This window comes from Stenella coeruleoalba (assembly GCF_951394435.1).
Source record: "Stenella coeruleoalba genome assembly, chromosome: 10".
In the NCBI taxonomy this organism is placed as follows: Eukaryota; Metazoa; Chordata; class Mammalia; order Artiodactyla; family Delphinidae; genus Stenella; species Stenella coeruleoalba.
In genome coordinates this window covers 64106281-64125694 of record NC_137156.1, presented here as the reverse complement: position 1 = coordinate 64125694, position 19414 = coordinate 64106281, and the positions used below count along the sequence as shown (strand labels likewise).

The 19414-nt window shown below is 45.0% G+C and overlaps 1 protein-coding gene across 3 annotated transcripts in view; it reads left to right on the top strand.

Moving 5' to 3' along the window:
- The window catches only part of LRRC2 (leucine rich repeat containing 2), a 66978-nt gene that overhangs the window by 7690 nt on the left and 39874 nt on the right, over nucleotides 1-19414 (top strand). For all 3 annotated transcript variants that reach the window (XR_013830146.1, XM_079933794.1, XM_079933795.1), the window contains exons 2-4: nucleotides 8367-8510; nucleotides 14413-14620; nucleotides 17289-17445. Coding sequence is in view for 2 of the 3 variants with exons in the window: in XM_079933794.1 (XP_079789920.1) it covers nucleotides 8386-8510; nucleotides 14413-14620; nucleotides 17289-17445 (490 nt within the window). In the remaining variant the exon portion in view is untranslated. The remainder of the gene's footprint in view (nucleotides 1-8366; nucleotides 8511-14412; nucleotides 14621-17288; nucleotides 17446-19414) is intronic.

Here is a 19414-nt window from a genome sequence, read left to right as displayed (position 1 = left end):
GCTCTGAGCCCAAGTCTGGGGCCCCTCAGGTGGTTGCTCCCGTCAGGAAACCGTGGTTCCGTCCATGGACAGATAAAGTATAATTAGACAAATGGTCAAATGATTCAACTTGTATTATGTGCTGTGAAGTAAGTAAGCAACAGTCTGAGAGAGAGAGTAGCAGGAGGCTCTGCCTTAGATGAAAAGACAGGGGAGGCCACGCTGAGGAGGGAACGCAGAAGTTGAATTCAGGGGTGTCAGGGTGGGGAGAGTCGTGTGAATGGGGGGAACGTCTAGGCAGAGAGAGCAGCGTTTGCAGGGTCTGAGGTGGGAAGAAGCAGGTGGTGGACGGGCTCGGAGGAGGAGAGCAGTGGGGTGAGTGGGAGGGGCTGTCTGAGGGCAGGTCGTGCCAGGGTCTTACTGGGCCCTGTGAGGGGCTGGGATCTCCCTCTCATTCCAAAGGGAAGTCTCTGGAGGACTTGGGCCAGGTGGCAGCATGATCCAGTTCTCTTTGGTGATGGTGATGCTCACCGTCGTGTAGCAAATGGATTGGATGTGGGTGAGTGGGAAGTCAGGAGACCAGCTGAGAGGCTTTTGCACAACTGAGGCCAGATGTGGCAGAAATTGGTGGTGAGAAACACATGCCCCTACAGAATAAATTAGATGTGTGAATGAGTGTGTGTGTGTGTGTGTGTGTATGTGTGCATGCCATATATTGGGTGGTCAGGGTGAGGAAACAGAAAGCATAAAGGAGTGACCTCCAGATAAACATGGAGTCATTGTCGAGATGGGGAATTAAGGCAGACAGGGAGGGATAGATTCTAAATGAGTAAGTTTGGAGGGAATCATGTTTCTTTTGAGATATGTGTGAGATGTCCAAGTGGGTATGTCAAGGAAGCAGCTGGATATAGACACCAGATGTCACTGTAAATTAAGACTGATTTTTATAAGTGCCTCTTATTTTACTGTTCACTTTATTAGTTATTTATTGCTGCATAAAAATTACCCCAGCACTTAACATCTTCAAATGATAAACTCTTGTTATCCCACAGCTTCTAAGGGCAGAAACCTGGTTTCTGGCTCAGGTCTTTCATGAGGTCTAGATTTTGGCCAGGGCTACAGTCATCTGAAGGCTTGACTGGGGCTTTAGGATCTGCTGTTAAGACAGCGTCCACCCACACGGCTGTTGGCAGGAGGCCGCAGTTTCTCTCCACAGGAAGCTTCTCCATAGAGCTGCTTGAGCATCCTCAGGACGTGGTGCCTGGCTTTCCCCAGAGTGAGTAATCCGAGAGAGAGAGCAATACCTTATGGGACTGAGTCTCAGAAGTCGCACACCATCACCTTCACCACATTATATTCCTTAGAAGTGAGGCACTAAGTCCAGCCCAAGCTCAAGGAGAGAGGAATTAAGCTCTACCTTTTTAGAGGGAAGAATGTCAAAGAATTTGTGCATATAATTTAAAGCCATCACATCCACCAAAGCTTTTTTTCCAGGAAAAAAAAAGGCATTTTTGGGAGCAGAGGAGAGGCAGATTCAGGGACAGATGCAGTTGCCACTCACTTAGCACCTTGGGGGAATGAAAGCTGCGGCCATTTATTGTTCACGAAAGCTGGGATTAGCAAATGATCGCTCTCAGGCCTGGCACTGCCAGAGCAGGCTAGCACCGTGAGCCATGGAGACCAAACTGGAGTAACCCCCTCCGTCCCCATTCCCCCAGACTCTCAGCACCTGTCTACCTGGCCAGCTGTATCTCACTGCTGCCCAAGGCCCGCACTGGTTGCCATTCACACATTGGAGACTCTACTGTTGGCAACTGTCAGGCACCAAGCAGTCGAATCTCTGTGCAAGAGCTGGAGACTTACCAGCTGCCCAACTTGAGGTGAGTGGGAGGAGAGGACACACGGGCACCTGGGTGTCACTGGGGCAGAGAGCGAAGCTGACTGTAGCAGGTCCCCCCTTGCCTGCTGCGTGCTCATGGCCTGCCAGGCCTTTCCGTCTTGGGCCAGTCGCTCTTGTCCTGAGAATGTCTCCGGTAGGCGGCAACTGGGCAGAAGCATGGACGCAGGGTCAGTGCTCAGGCAGGCCCACCCCAGGCAAGCAGAGAGGCCAAGAGTTTTCTCTTTTGTTATGTAAGTATTGTACTTACATAAAATATTTACTATCTTGCCCTTTACTAAAAAAGTTTGCTGACCCTTGCAATAAAGCAAACACTTTTTGCAGGAAAAAAATTTTTTTTTTCCTCTGTGAATCCAACCTTTGAGAGTCTCTGTTGACATTTCATTCAGAATCTGAAACACTCGGCACTGGAGGGGAATGAACCTGACCACACTCTGTGCCAGTGTCCTTTCTGTTGCAGTGAGGGACACCGCGGTTCCCTCCTTTCTCATAGCCCCAAGTGTTTTCTTCTCTGGAAGATGCTCTGTGGCTATGGGCAGTACAGCCAAATCTAGGGAGGCTTGTTCTTGTGATTCTGCACTCACCATGGGAAGCCAGATCTCTAGCAAAGAACTGGAATGAGAGTCCTGGAACCATGCATATTTGCTGTCAAGTTCAGTGCAGGCCCAGGCTAAAGCTCTGCGTTCTTATGCTGCCTCAGAAGAGTCTCCTTGGTTGTAAACGTTTTCTCTGAGAGGTTATTGTTTTATTTGTGTTGAGGGCTTCCAGACTGGATCCTGGAGAGGGTAATTTTTCTCTCTTCTGCTTTGGTATAGCATACCATGGTGATATTTCTATAGCTCTGCAGAAAGTTAATGCTTAGAAAATTACATCTTATGTACTTGCCTGAAAGACTGGGTTGAATGGAGTTCATGCTCTGAAGAAGAGATTAGCTTTGTGAATTTGCCAGGGGAATCTCCTTCCCCCAAGCTGCTAAGTGACTGGCATCTGCATCTGTCCCTGAATCTGCCTCCTCTCTGCTCCCCAAAGGGGCTTTTTTTCCTGGATGGAATGACTCACGGGCTCTTGTCATAAAACCACTCTCCCAATCTCAGCACCCGCCCATGGGGCTACTACCTCCTGGGTTAAGGTCCATCCCGTCCAGTTGTCTAGGGAGGCCTGGACTCAGCCCTGTCCTGCACAGGATGCCAGCAGCTGGGCTGGACCCGGGATTTAGGAGCTGGTATTTCTTACCTTCGCAGGATCTCTGGAGGTTACAATGTAGATCCCCAGCGTACATGGTCATCACTTAACCATTCTTAGAGTCTCTAGTTTTCATTACACACATTTGTAAATAGAACATCTGATAGGCAAAACCCTGATTTAAATCCTAGCACTTTCAAAACCCCCTTAGTTGAAGGATAGTACCTCTTTCTCTGCTTGGCAAAAACACAGAGAAAATAGTGAACGTGGTTAGATGACAGACAGGATAGACTCTTTCCCACCAAAATACTGAGACTAATGTTGGTTTACAAATGTTTAAAAATAGAACACAAAGGCATCAAGAATAGACCATTTCTCTAATATAGGGACTTGAATTATATTTCTCTAAATTAATGCATAGAAATTATCGTACATATTAATGTACAGATCTGATTACTCTTCAAGGATTTATTGGCCTGAGAAAATAAAGGAAACTCCACAAAAGAATCAGAGCCATGACTGGCTGATCTAGAACACACACACCCTGGACAGCAGGTGGGTCTTCCAGCTTCAGGTACCCTTGGATGACTCACTGTCCACACTGCTCAAAAGCAGTTCATTTTACTTTGGCTTTTTGGTTTGCTTTTATGGGTAGACTTGGATTATGTGCAGAGATTTCCTCAAAGGAGCTAGGCTGCTTAATTCTTTCTCTCTAAAAAAATTTAGACCTGGGGCTTCCCTGGTGGCGCAGTGGTTGAGAATCCGCCTGCCAATGCAGGGGACACGGGTTCGATCCCTGGTCTGGGAAGATCCCACATGCCACGGAGCAACTAGGCCCGTGAGCCACAACTACCGAGCCTGCGCGTCTGGAGCCTGTGGTCTGCAACAAGAGAGGCCACGACAGTAAGAGGCCTGCGCATGGCGATGAAGAGTGGCCCCTCGCTCTCCGCAACTGGAGAAAGCCCTCACACAGAAACGAAGACCCAACACAGCCAAAAAAAAAAAAAAAAAAAAAAATTTAGACCTTAAGACCTTTGCAGCTTAGGTGCTCCTGAGCTGAAGGTAACAGAGTAAGGAAAGTGGTAAAAGAAAAAATAAATGCAGAGATTTATGGTTTGGGGTAAGATGGAGTAGGCACACTTCACCTTGTCTCTCCCACTAAATGTAGCTATAAAACCTGGACTCATTACACAGAACAGCAATGTGAAGACCCTGAAAAGTAAGCAGTTGCAAGAGAAGGAGGGAAGGACACCCTAATTCAAAGTAGAACAGAACCTGTGGTCTGTTTCCCATTTTTCCCCTCCAGTATTCCCCAGCCTGGACTCAAGGCAGCCTGAAACCCAGAATTGAGCACAAAGCACCTAATTTTGTTCCAGGAGTGACAAGCAGGCTCCTAATGCTCAGAGCGTGGGGGTAAATCCCTGTCTTTTTTCTTTTTCTTTGCTCCACCCTCTAATGCCTTAGGCCCCCGTAGGATTGTGTAGTAGTAGCAGCAGTGAGGGGCGACGGGGAGAAGGTTGGTAATGGAGGACCTCCGTCACCCATCCTTTGGGATAAGGGATCCTTCCTTTCTGAGCAGAGGAGCTGTGGTCCCCAGAGGGTGGAGGAAACTCTCATTGCTTTTTTCCTTGCACTGTCCTCCCACTGTGTGGCCCAACACAGTGCAGTTGTAGGACATGCACAGCAAAGCAGGGTAGCTAAAGCACCAGGTCTCTGGCCAGAGGACTGAAAAGCAAGCCCCAGGAATCTAGAAGGACCAGAGAGATCACCGAGAGGGAGAAGCTCTGGAGAACAACCCCAAAAGGTTGCTTATGAGCTCCTGGGCTCTTTCCCAAGCTGCACCTGCCTGGATCTGACCCTAAGCAGCGTTGGCAGTCTGTTAGAACCCCTGTCCCAGATGGCCACTGGGTGGCGCCCACAGAACAGCTGAAGAGCACTGCAAAGTCAGAAGACTGATCTGACGTGGGAATCACAACCTCAGAGGGCAGGTTGGAATGTGAGGTCTGAACCCAACCAAATTGATCACTTACTGTGTTAGTTATCAACTTATTGCCTCTCAACCTGAATGCACTCTTCAGTGTGTGTATTCTGTGATATATAATGGAATTCCTTTAAGTATTCGTCCTTTGAAGTGAACACCATTGTTAACCTTTCTCAGTAAAGGACGCTGGAGTGACAGTGCAGTAGGAAGAGGTTTCCTGCGTTTCCCAGGGGAGGATCAGCATTGTGGGACATCTGCTGGAGCCTGCCCCAGTCATGGGCACAGAATATGGTCCCTTTGCAACCTGGCAGCCTTGGCTAGCAATAACTTTCTGCAGCTCTCTTGACACAGAAAACAGAGCCTTGTGTGGCCCATTTGCTCTGTGGGCCTCCTGCCCTCCTTCAGAAGGAAAATGGAGAATTTGCCAGCAGACCTCCTTTAAAAGAATTGTTAAGGGAAGTTTTTTAGACAGAAAGCAAATGATACCAGAGGGGAACTTGGAACAATAGGAATGAAGGAAGAACAACAGATACGGTAAATATCAGGGTAGATATGACAGGCTAGCTTCCTCCTCATGAGTTCTTTGAAATAAGTTTGACGATCTGAAGCCAAGAAATCTAACACTGACTGATATAATACACAGCACAACTACAACATAAAGGTGAGAGCATAAGGGGATCTATATGGCAATAAGGTTTCTTTTTTATTTTAATAAATTTATTTATTTTATTTATTTATTTTTGGCTGAGTTGGGTCTTCGTTGCTGCTCGTGGGCTTTCTCTAGTTACGGCAAGTGGGAGCTACTCTTCTTTGCGTTGCGCGGGCCCCTCACTGTGGTGGCTTCTCTTGTTGCGGAGCACGGGCTCTAGGCATGTGGGCTTCAGTAACTGTAGCACTCGGGCTCAGTAGTTGCGGCTCACGGGCTCTAGAGCACAGGCTCAGTAGTTGTGGCGCACGGGCTTAGTTGCTCCGCGGCATGTGGGATCTTCCTGGACCAGGGCTCGAACCCACGTCCCCTGCATTGGTAGGCAGGCTCTCAACCACTGTGCCACCAGGGAAGCCCAGGTAATAAGCTTTCTATATCTCACTTGAAGTGGTTAAAATACTGTTTCTAAGTAGACCACGATAAGTTAAGCATGTATCTTATACTCCCTAGGGCAGCCGTGAAAAAGAAAAGATGAAGAAGCATAGTCAAAAACACAATAGAGAAAATAAGATGGAATAGTAAAAAATGTTCAGATAACAGAAAAGAAGGCAGGAAAATATAAAAGAGGAAAACAAAAGAGGGCTCAAACAGAAAATGAATAATAAAATGATAGACCTGAATGTAAATATATCCTTAATTGTACTAAATGTAAATTGCCTAACCATACCAATTAAAAGACAGAAATTGTCCAAATGAGTTAAATAAGCGAATCAACAAGATTCTGTCTATAAAATCTCATATAGATTATAACCATATATTTAGGTTAAAAGTAAAAGGATGGAATCAAGAAAGTGAAAAGACAGCTCACAAGATGGGAAGAAATTTTTGCAAATCATATATCTGGCAAAGGACCAGTATCTAGACTATATAAAGAACTATTACAACTCAACACTAAAAAGACAAATAGCCCAATTAAAAAATGGGCAAAGAATCTGAATAGACATTTCTCCCAAGAAGGTATACACATAAAAAGATGCTCAACACATAAAGCACATAAAAAGATGCTCAACATCATTAGCTATCAGGGAAATGCTAACAAAAGACAACCTTCACACTCACTGGGATGGCTACAATACGAAGAGAGATAATAGCAAGTGTCAGCGGGGATGTGGAGTTACTGGAACCCTCATACACGGCAGGTGAGAATGTAAAATGGTGCAGCTGCTTTGTAAAACAGTCTGGCAGTTCCTGAAAAGGTTAAACATAGAGTTGACATATGACCCTCCAATTCTACTCATATGTATTTACCCAAGAGAATCAAAAACTTATGTCCACACAAAACTTGCACCATTTGCATCTTTGTCAAAAATCCCCTTTAGGTAAAAGAGTTTTAAGGGAGACAAAAGACAGTCCCAGATGTCAGAAATTAAAGAAAAGAGGGAAATCAACTGGGGTCAGTGTTTTCAGCTCTCCAGACTAAACTTATTGACCTCAAATGTTCAGCTGCATAAACATAAGCCAGTTCTGCCACTCATATTGGCAAGCCATTTGTGGAGAGCACAAACTTGAGTCAGAAGATTTAAATATTTGGTTTTGTATCCCCACTGACTGCTATTTAGAAGTGTCTGGAATTGGAACAGAGAATATTCAACAGCCGTGCTGTTTGCCAACTGACACTCCGTGTATCTGTGCACATCAGGAAATGGCTTTAGCCAGATTTTGATGCTGTAGGTAGGGGAAGTTTAAAACAATATATAGAAACTTATTTTACTTCGATAAGGGAGATAAGTATAGCTTAGTGGAATGAATATTGAAATGCACTTTTATGTCCTGATAATTTTTTTTTTTGGCAGTGAGCAAATAATGACTTAAAACAAATAGTAAATATGAGGTGGGAAAATGAAGAGAGAAAGTTCACTGAGTGGGCTGAGAGTGAAGCAACCTGGATGCAAATCTTTTACTCACTTTCATTCATTCATTTACTCACTTAGTCTTTCAACAAATATTTGTGGAGGGTCCACTATGTGCCACACACTGTGCTAGTTCTCACTAAGAGGTGATGACCAAGATGTACCTGAGTCTGACTTTCCTTGTGTTTGAGAAACCACATCAACAGAGATCAGCAGCTGTGAGGGTTCATGTCGCAGGAGAAACCTACAGGACAAGTGCCCAGGCTGTGTGGTCAGTCCCAGGAGGAAAAGTGCTCGGTGGGGTTTGGTACAATGCTTGGTGCGCTTAATGGAGGCTGGTGTTTGGCCTCAGATAACTGGTGTGTGTGTGTGTGTGTGTATCTTCTAAATAACTAATCAAACTTACCTCTGAGTATGTTACAACCTACTGAGAAGATCAGATGCCAGTAAATGCGATAGAATGTGGAACCACAAAGCTTGAGGAATGCCCAGGGGGCTTTGGGAACCCACGTGTCAGCTGAGGGGTAGAGAGACAAGTGTGACATTCTAGAGGAGAGGACCCCAGTTGAGTGCTGAACTCTGACTTACAAACAAGAGTACTCTCAGACCCTAAGAACATTAGCAACTGCCGTCCTGGAAGAAACAAGGCATTTCATCATTATTGATGAAATTGATTCACTCATATTTTATTTTAAAGTTCAAGTTAAAACTATTTTCTTCTGTGTGTGTATGAAGCTGACATATATATATATATAATTTTTTTTTAAATAGGTAACTTCATGCTCTTAAAATGGGGCATAAAGTGGTCGTATTCGACGTCTCTGTCATCAGAGCCTTGTGGGAAACTCGTGTCAAGAAGCACAAAGCCTGGCAGAAGCAGGAGGCAGAAAGGCTCGAGAAAAGCGCATTGGAAAGGTATGTGTTCTCTGTACTTGCTCTGTAGCTCTCTAGTGAATAAGACAGGCTGCATTTGTGTTGTGGAGGGGGATGCCTTTCCTCCGAGATTTCTTCCTGTCCGTAACACTTGCTCACTGGACTTCAGAATCTTCACGCTGTTGCCTACAATGAACATTCGATTCCTGTAACAGTAACACTCATAGCTATAAGGACCCACATACATTCCAGGTACTGTGCTAGGCATGGAAAAGACAGCAATGACACGACAAATCCCTCTACAGGAAATTCTGAAAGACCACCTAGCTGCCCTCAGCAGGCTGATGCTGTCCGCCCACGTGACAACATGAGGCTGCTCTGTGTCCTGCACTCAGCTCTCACCCGTTGAGCTGAATGTTAGGTAAGATTTATTGTGTTGATGCAATTTTTACTTGGATTGGAATGATGTGGTTTGACTACTGTCATACACTCATGAAGTATGAGTAAAAGAGAGTTATTGTGTGTATGAAAACTAAGTTGAGGGCTTCGGAAAAACTATGTGTGTGATCAATATGAACCACCCAGTTGAATTAACACTGTATAAGACGGATAAAAGTACAATGGGCTAGAAAGGTTGTACATTCAGGTGGCTTTGCACGTCTGTAATTTTTATGCCCTGTGAGGAAACCCAAACTGGAAGTCTTGGATCATGTGTTATGGGTGTGGTTTATATAAGAAAGGCAGAGTGGGATTCTAATTGGCAGACCCATTCTCGAAGGCGGTCCATGACCCTACATCAAATTGGCAAATTGTGACATATGTCTAGGCTTTAGGTTAAAAACAAAATGTGTAGGATATGAATGTCTCTTTATTCTTGGTTCTTCACTTCTATGAATTATTTCGATCAAGCAAATACCTATTCTGATCATGCTTGATAATTAAGCTGCTACTGTAAGCATCACAGCTGTTCCAGGTGGTTATAATTATCCCCAGTCTGAAGACGAAGTTAGGACCTAAGTAACTTGCCCAAATTGACAGGGCTGGTAAATGGAGGATTTGGCCAAACCTTTCCCCCTATATAATGCTGTAATCACAGATAGCTGGACTGTCTTTTCACTTGCCACTAATATGAGATTATCCACTATGACATGAATCTTAAATTTAAGAATTGGAACCCTCAGACCAGGCAACACCCATGGCAGAGGATCTTAGGGATCTACATGAGCATGAATTACACAAGGTCCCAGTGCCCTATGAGCCCAAAGTGGTTCTCAGCCCTGCTCCAGCTTCCTCCCACCCCCAGCATCTGGGGTTACTCTAGGGTGGGACAACTTGCTGAATGGGGACCCAAGCCCTGGGAGGTTTATGGAGGCGTCTGTAGCTGAGGTAACCGCCTGTGGGTTCTGGGAACAGCAGCCACCTGCAGGAGCTTCCGTCTGAGAACCGTGCCCTGGAAGCCACTTTGCAGTCACGTTTGACTCTCGATCTCTGTCTTCCATCGTGGTGCCAAATGGCTTTGTGTCCACATTCACACGTCTCATGTACACAGGGTTGGTCCTGCATTAGGCTCAGTGCCATAGGGCTTGTGGTGTGCCTTATCTTAACCTAAGACAGAAAACTTCTTGGGAATTTGTTAGGATTTTCTAGCTCAAGATAAGAAAAACAGCCACCAAACTGGATGGGTGGTGAGGAGGAACTGGGGGGGTGGCTGGAGGAATGTGATGTTCAGGAAGAAGCATTAATTTCCCAGGACCTGCAAACATGAATGTAGTGAATTTACCTTTTTCTGGCAGGTATTTTTGAAGTTTCATAATATAATTTATACTGTTGTTGTTAGGACTATTTGAAGGTTACCCTTTAGTTTCTCAAAATTTGTTTCCTGTGGGAAAGTTAATATATACATACATATATATATATTTTTTAATTAATTAATTTATTCGGTTGCACCGGGTCTTAGTCATGGCAGGTGGGCTCCTTAGTTGCGGCATGTGAACTCTTAGTTGAAGCACGCATGTGGGATCTAGTTCCCTGACCAGGGATCGAAACTGGGCCCCCTGCATTGGGAGCATGGAGTCTTAACCACTGGACCACCAGGGAGGTCCTGAAAGTTAATGTACTGATGACTGCTTTGTACAAAAGGCAGTTATCTGGTTAATTTAAATGTACTAAACCAGGCAAAACCGTTTAGCTTGTTCTGTTACCTCACTTCATGGTATTTCATTTTGTAATACTGTATTTGTTCCATGAGGTATATACCAACGCTTAAAAGTTATGAGTACGGAACATCACTCTACTTGAATGAAACTCAGTCATTTAGATGGAGAGATAGAGATGCTTTTGTTAGGCTCTAAGTGAGGAATTTTTCATCCAGTGAGCCTATTTGCCATCTAGACTAAGATTGTGGGCTCGTTTCCTAAGGAAAGAGTATTTTATTTGCACACTTACTGATTTAATGAATAGAGCTCTAATGGCATTGTTTTGTATGTTTATCTTGTATTTGAAATACTACGAAAATTGACTTAAGGGGACGATTATTCAATTATATGGGCGATAAAGTATAAAGACAATGACATTTTATTTATGTTAATTACTCTCAAGGAAGAGAATGGATTTGTAAAAATAGTTTATATTCTCATTGTGACTTTCTCTAGGTTTCAAAGGGACTAAGACATCAAACATTTAAAACAGAAATCCAAAAAAGATTTGGTATTTAACTATTTTTAAGTAGCGCATCTAATTTCCTTTTTCCCTCCACTTACATTGGCTGTACCAAGATATGTGAAATAGTTACATCAATTTGTAATCTGTGATATAGGAAAGATGTGTTGAGTAGGGGTTAACCGGTATCATTTCATTACCTTGCTAGACTCTACCTTCGGGTTCAGTCTAAGAAATGAAGAAAGAAAATTTAGAGACATTAATCTGAAAAGTGCTCATTGAATACAAGAACTCGCTGCGGCTGTGCTGCTGGTTGTGAAAATTCTGGAAGGATTTCGTTTATTATTTCAATCAGTGCCTTGGATCTAGGGTCTGCCCTGTATCCCTGACTGCTACAGTCAGAACTAGAGCTACAGGTAGATATTTAAACTTATTTTTATCATATGGTATTAAAAGTATTTAAATTACACAGAAGAGCTAATAATGAAAAGCAAATCACCCCAAGCCCCTGCTAGTATTTCCCAGAGGAGCTCACTTCTAACTCTTCCAGCACTTTCTCCTGGTATTAAATTCCTATTTCTCCATGTGCTGGTATTTTAAAATTTATCTGTTTTATTACATTATTTGTAGATTTCATGTGTAGATCCTGAAGCCCCAGGTAGCTGATTACCCAGTGCTTTTCCCCAGCTCAGCAACCTGTGACTAGGACCTGGGTAGGGTAGTAGCTGTGCTAGCCAATGCCGTCAGCAAGATAGTTTTTTTCAAGCGCTCCTGTTCTCCTAGATTAATGGCAAGCACGAAACTCCACTGATACCTGAAGTGGTGTCTGAAGAGCAAAAAGTCTGATTAAGGGGGAAACATTTGCACATAGTCCTGGGGAACCAGCCCTGCAGAAATCTGGGATCAAGAACTCCAGGTAGACATAACAGCAAGTGCAAATACCCTGAGGCAGGGGTTTGCCTGGGTGGTTCAGGGAAGAACCAGGAGGCTAGAGTGACTGGGTCAGAAAAAGTGAGGGTGCAGTAGTGGATGAGGTCAGACAGGCAAGGGGAGCGCACAGATCCGCAGGGCCTTGTAGGCCATAGTGAGACATTTGCTTTTATTGGGTGAAATGAGAAACCAGTGAGAGGTATGGGCAGAGGCATGACATGGTGTGACTGACACTGTCACAAGCTCACTCAAAATGCTGGATGAGTTTAGACTGTAGGGAGGCAAGAGTGGTGCCTGCATGAAGATGCTGGTGACTTGGACCAGGATGGGAGCAGTGAAGGTGGTGAGAAATGGTCAGATTCTGGTAGAAATGACCCTATTTGTTGATGGATTTGATGTGAGATATGAAAGAAAGCACAGAGTCAAAGATGACCCTGAGGTTTTTGACCAGAGCAACTGGCAGTCTTTTTCTAAGATGGAGGAAAAAGCAAGTTTTGCAGGTGAAGATCAGGAGTTTGGGTTGGAACATGTAAATTTGGGGGATGCCTTTTAGATATTCAGGTGGAGATGCTGGGAGGCAAGGAGGCTGGATTCATTGAGGACGTCTTGGCTGGAGATATATAATTGCGCATCATCAGCATATAGATGTATTTAACACCAAGAGACAAGAATGTCTGTAGACAAGAATGATTTGTATTGCTATCAATTTTCTACAAGTTAACTTCAGTCTCTGCCGAGTTGTAAAATAGCTTAGTCAACGACAAAGGTGCATACCCCTATAGGATCAGATAAAATCCACCAAGTCTCCAGTATTCCAGAAAAAGGATATCCACCAGTCTCTTGCTTTTATCAGCCTTATGTTTCTTCTTACAATTGACAGTGCCTGGTAGTCCAGGCCAGGACTTTCCACATGCCCAGTCCTCAAAGATGTTTCTGCCCCAGACTCTTTCCTCTGTTCCTGCCCCTCCTGACCACTTGGCTCCTGGGCTTTCCTGCGATTCTAGTGCACTTTTCCTTCGGGTACCACCTGAGAGTTTCCATACTAGGACTGACCCTCTACTACAGGGTTTTTTGTTTTGTTTTGTTTTATTCAGGATTTGTATTGCTTCAGGCCCTGTAGAGACCAGGGCTGCATCAGCAGCCTGTTTCTAAAAGAGCCCTCTTTTAGAAGCCTGGGATACTGCCTGTCACCAAGTCCCTGAGTTGGGCTGAGTAGGGCCCAGATGCCTTCCTGAGTGTGGAATGCACCAAGTTCCTATCCAAGGCAGGCTACCTTATTTTGAGACAATGTCTCTGTGTGATAGATTTGAAGGAAAACCACAACAAACCTTGTTTTTGTACCACATAGAATGTCAACCTGTTAAAGGCTCCAAGCAGATATCAAATCTCTACATGGAGAAAGGCCCCCAGGTGCAAAACACTGTTCTAATGACGGCGTGAGCATCTGGAGGGCAGCAAGACGTAGTCCATCATGATGGAGCTTATGACCAAGCTGGGGGGATAAGACAACTATAGAATAATATGTCAGAGAAGTAGCAACAAGAAGGTGCTGGGAGTGATGGGGAGGCTGAGGAGTCCTGGGCCAGCTCCAGTGTCAGATTGGAACTGGAGTTTATGAATAACAGGTTCATCTGCAGGAGTGAAGTTTCCCAAGGTGGCTGATGGATGACCTTCTAAAGTCGAATTTTATAAACTGGGGCTGCCTGTATATTTCTATCCATATGCTCCTGAAAGGTCATCAGATTCCTGTGGCCTTGCTTTTTTTTTTTTTTTTTTTGCGGTACGTGGGCCTCTCACCATTGTGGCCTCTCCCGCTGCGGAGCACAGGCTCCGGACACGCAGGCTCAGCGGCCATGGCTCACGGGCCCAGCCGCTCCGCGGCATGTGGGATCTTCCCGGACCGGGGCACGAACCAGCGTCCCCTGCATCGGCAGGCGGACTCTCAACCACTGCGCCACCAGGGAAGCCCTGGCCTTGCATTTTTGAAAAATTTGGGTGTCACCTCATAATATCAAGGGATATTGTAATTAATCAAAGGCATAGGTAATTTTGGTAGAAATTTTAGCCATGTTAACTCACCTCCTCTACTTTTAAAGTCAGATTTGCTAATACTTCACAACTCTGAGGGTTTAAGCTTCCCCCACATCCCATATCCACCACAGCAGAGGAAACATGAAAGGAGGGGCGGAGAGGGGGCGGAAGTGGAGGGGAGGGCTTGTCTCCTGCTGGGAAACTGCAGGTGATGAGAAGGACTGCGCTTGCGCTTGCGCTTGCGCCCAGGTGGCCCTCCTGACTTCTCCAGGCAGGTGATGGCGATTCCCCAGGAGATAACCGAGACCTCTGCTGCCCGTTTTAGGATAAAGGAGGAGTGGAACTTCGTGGCCGAGTGCAGAAGGAAGGGCATCCCCCAGGCTGCGTACTGCAAGAATGGCTTCATAGACACCAGCGTGAGGCTTCTGGACAAGATTGAAAGGAACTCCCTCGCAAGGCAGAGTGCAGTTTCCAAGGAGAGAGAGAAACGGAGCAGTGAGTTTGTGTTTGAACTTACGGGGCAGCACTGGAAGGTGAGTCCATGCGTTTCGGTCCCTACAGCACGCCGAGGCTCTTTGCAGCGCTGCGGCCGACGTCTGCTGCTAGGCTGAGCTCAGGCCGTTGACCTTGGCCCAGTGCACGCTGTTGCTGTTGTCTTTAGAGAGCTTTCCCCTGGATGCGGAGGAGCCATTGCCGGCTCTGAACCGGGTTCTCGCGTCTTTTCCGCGGTGAAGGACTGTGCAGTCTTGAAAAGAGCAGCGGGATCCCCTTGGATCCTTACGACGCTGCGAGGGACTGGGACCCCAGCGGCTCCTCAGGATGGCAATGCTTGATTCTGGGAATTCCCTGGCGGTCCAGGGGTTGGGACTCCGCGCTTCCATCGCCGAGAACGCGGGTTCAATCCCTGGTAGGGGAGCTAAGATTCCGCCAAGCCGCGGGGTGCGGCCAAAAAAAAAAAAAAAAAAAGTTCGATTCTGCCGCCTCCTCGCCACCCCTCCCCGCCCATTAAAAAGAACTTCTTGCCTTCTTATTTTTTTTTAATGCTCTGAGCACTCGACTTGCCTAACACCCCTCTGTGGGCGGTGACTTTGCTGACTTGGCACAGAGTGTAGAGCCGCAAAGGAATTTCGCAGACCCTTCAGCCGGTTTTCCTCTGAGTTTCTGAGGCCAGGACAAAGGTGTGCCCTCTTTCTTGCCTCGGGTGTGTACAGGTGCTTCCTGCTCGCACTCCCCCAGGTTGCTGCTGGCTTGGAGAGGCATCTCGGGGCTGCTTGTGCTCTGATGTTTCTTGTCTGAAGCAGCCCATGGTGTGTGTGCTGGGTGGCGGCACAAATGAGCTCGGGCTATCTTCCGTTCAGTGGGACAGAGGTGCTGGGACCTGCTCTCCATCTCTTTTTATCCCACCATTTTGTGGCTGAAAGGACTCTGGACTGGGAGACCATGTATTTTGGGTGACCCTTTATTGGCCGTGTGACCTGAGGCTGTTTGCTCCATTTGTATACATTTTATCTCCTTCCCTGTTCAGTGGTGCTAATGCTTGCCTTGACCCCCTCAGAGGGCTGTTGTGAGGATTAAACGAGCAGATATTCTGTGACACTGTCTTGTTAGCGACACAGCCCTCTAAGACTGGGAGAGACTATGACTGACACCTCTTTGGTGGTCTTTCTCCTGCATCCGCATCATTGAGATCAGTGGATACATGGATACTGCCTTTTCTGGGGCAAGAAGGAGGGCCTGTCTGGATTTCTAATTAAATACCGCTGGTAAATCATTCTCGTGTGCCGTGGTCAAACACGATCCCAGCCCGCTTGGGGAACCTGTTTAGTCCTCTCGGCTCACAGCACCTTTGGAAAACCACTTTAAAGGGCATTTAGTGAGTGCCTAGTGTGGTCGGGGGATAGGAAGAGGGTTATGAGTCAGCAGGCTAGGGAGACCCCAGGGTGAACTATGTGGATGTTGTCTTCATTACTTACAGCCTTCTTGTCGCCTGCATTCGGTTCCCTGAGCTGGTACCTTATCCTCATGGGTACCCACCGAAGGCAAGACTCCCCTGTACATTCCTGCCCCACTTTGCAGCTGATGTGCTGTGGTCAGCTCCATGAGGTCAGGGGACATGCATGTCCCTCAGTGCTCAACATACCTCATTGCAGTGGGGGCTCGTAATCCTGTGAACTGAATTTCTTCAACTGGACAAATAGCCCCCTCTAAAGCCTTAAGCACTTCTCAACACCTTTACAATTTTATCCCAGAACACTAGAGCCAGGGGAGGCCCTGGATACAGCCGAGTTCCTCTCTGTCACTTCAGAAGTGAGGGCCCAGGGAGGGGATGTCCCTAGAACATGGCTCGGCATCCAGGTCTCCACACTGTCCTTCTGGGCTCTTTCCCTGTTAAAGACTCATAAAAACATTTAGAAATTTGGCACAGCAAGTATTAGGTGTTTATCAAATATTTTAAAAAGCGATTAGTTTCAGAGCTGCCTGATTCCTTCTTGTATCTCTAGTGCCAAACATGAGTCTGCCTGGACATAACATGGCTCAAAAGATGTCTGCTGGATACAAACTACTATATATAAAATAGATAAACAACAAGGTCCTACTGTATAGCACGGGGAACTATATTAAATATCTTATAATAAACTATAATGGAAAGGAATATGAAAAGGAATATATATATTCTTTTATGTATATATGTATAACTGAATCACTTTGCCATACACCTGAAACTAACACAACATTGTAGATTAACTACACTTCAAAAAAAAAAAAAAGATGTCTGCTGAAAGAAAAAAAAGCGATTAGTACAGAGGAAGGGAAATGCAGCACACATTTTAAAATCTAAGACGTGGCCAGATTTTATTTTTAGAAAATGTTAAATCCATATGTTGTAAATAAATAATACATGTGTAGCTTTGGGTGGGAGCCTGGTTGTCAGTGTTCACTCGGCATTTGACTTTAATAGAATCATGAATTCATGGCCCTTTTGAAATTTGGCTAATCTGCTAGTGTGAAATTAATGACATCAGCAGCATCTTGCTTTCTTTTTTGGAATGGCTATAGAGCTGGCAGGTAAGCTCTCACCCATGCTCTCTCCCCTCTTGTTTCTGAAATAAATGCACGTTTTCCTTGGCTCTGTGTGCTCTGCCTCTGAACTCCGACATACGGAGGAGCTAGTTCTGATCGATGGGATCCATTCTATTCCAGGAGCTCCCAGATTCCTTGAAGGAGCAGACGCACCTGAAAGAATGGCACATAAGCAATACCCTGATTCAGATCATTCCTAAGTATATCGAGCTGTTTCAAGCCATGAGGATTCTGGATCTGCCAAAAAACCAAATCTCCTGTCTTCCAGCTGAAATTGGTATGTTGCTTAGCTGGAGCCTTCCGGCCCCTTGTCTGGGAAGCAGGCAATACTGAGAATTCTTCCTCCTCCTGCTGCCGCAGGAAGTCGCTGGGCCGGGCTGTTTTGGGTGTTCCCAGAGCTGCTGATTTGCGGCGTCCCCTCTGGATGTTGATGCCAGGGTCTCACCTGTGTAACTCAGCAGTACTGACATCTGCCAGTTTCTCAGAAACAAGTCTCATGAGTGAGCGGTGCTGTGTTTAGAAACTTTTTGTTTTTTCTTCCTTTTAGTTTTAGAAGTGCAAACACGCAATAATATATTTATTGTAAACATGAGACACAGTATATTGTTCCCACATATTAGTTTTAGAAATAAACATGCAATAATATATTTATTGTAAACATAAGATAACAGTATATTGTTCCCACATATTAGTCCATTGATTAGTTTATTGTACTAATTTGATCAAGGTTCTATTATTTTCAATCATTTTGTTGTTCACTTGCTTCACTGTAAGTGAAGTCCACGTGATCATCATCACTGTTTCTCTTTGTCTTGTGTGTGAGGCACATAGTTGTGCTGGGCATATAGTTGTTATGATTCTTCTAAGACACTCAAGTCTTCTTGGAGACATATCATCCCCATAAACCTCAGTCATGAGCAGGGCAAAATATTTAAACGTTCTAGAAAGGAATAAAATGTAAAGTCAACTCTCTCAGTAAGGATTGTTAACAGTTTCCTGGGTATCAAAATCGTACACACAGGGCTTCCCTGGTGGCGCAGTGGTTGAGAGTCCGCCTGCCAATGCAGGGGACACGGGTTCGTGCCCCGGTCCGGGAAGATCCCACATGCCGTGGAGCGGCTGGGCCCGTGAGCCATGGCCACTGAGCCTGCGCATCCGGAGCCTGTGCTCCGCAACGGGAGAGGCCACAACAGTGAGAGGCCCACGTACCGCAAAAAAAAAAAAAAAAAAAAATTGTACACACAACCCATGTTCTTCTAGATATCTACATTGTAGCCATATCTATTTATAAATATGTATTAAAATATATATGCATGTTAAAAATATTTATATACACATATGTTAAAATATATGCACGCTAAACATATTTACATACAAGGGCTTACAGCATGTTCTCCAGCCTAAGCCTTGTTTCCCCTTATCATACCATGAAGGTGGGGGTGGACTCTAGGGTCAGGCTGCCTGGGTCTTTCACTTACTGGCAGGTCACCTTAGGCAGGTCACTCACTGGTTTTCAGTCTCCCTATCTGTAAAATGGGGATAATAATAGTACCTACTTCACAAGGTTATTGTAAGGATTAAATAGTTAATACAAAGAAAGCATTTAGAACAGATAAACCCCCAACACTTGCTAGCCACCTCTATCATCATCATCATCATTGTCTTTTTCTTAAGTTTTTAAAAAATTTTACTTAATTAATTTATTTATACAGCAGGTTCTGATTAGTTATCTGTTTTATACATATAAGTGTATATATGTCAATCCCAATCTCCCAATTCATCCCACCACCGCTCTATTGTTGTCTTTACGTAAATGTTATTTTTCAATATTAGAATATCCAAACTTTCATCATTCTCCCTAATGGCTAAGTGATGATTATGGCATGATTTATTTAACTTGTTCTTCAACTATTTTAAATTTAAACTAAATAATTGGATACTAGGTCTGAGACTCTGAAGGTACGATTCTAATCTGACTTTGAGTAACTTGGGCAAATACTTTAAAAAAACTCAGCTACAGGATGAGATAGTCAAGAAAGAGGACCATGGGAATGAAGAGTTTTGAGCTCTTTTCTGTTGAATGGCTGTATTTTGTAAAGGAGGTGGAGTTGGATCTCTTATAGTGCTGCCTTAGAGAACTACTGAGCATTGGCTGAGTAGAGGGGATGCGGGGAAAGTGGTCACCAAATGGGGTGTTCTTTTTCTCATTATCAGGACAATTATTTCTGACATTTGACATCAAGGAA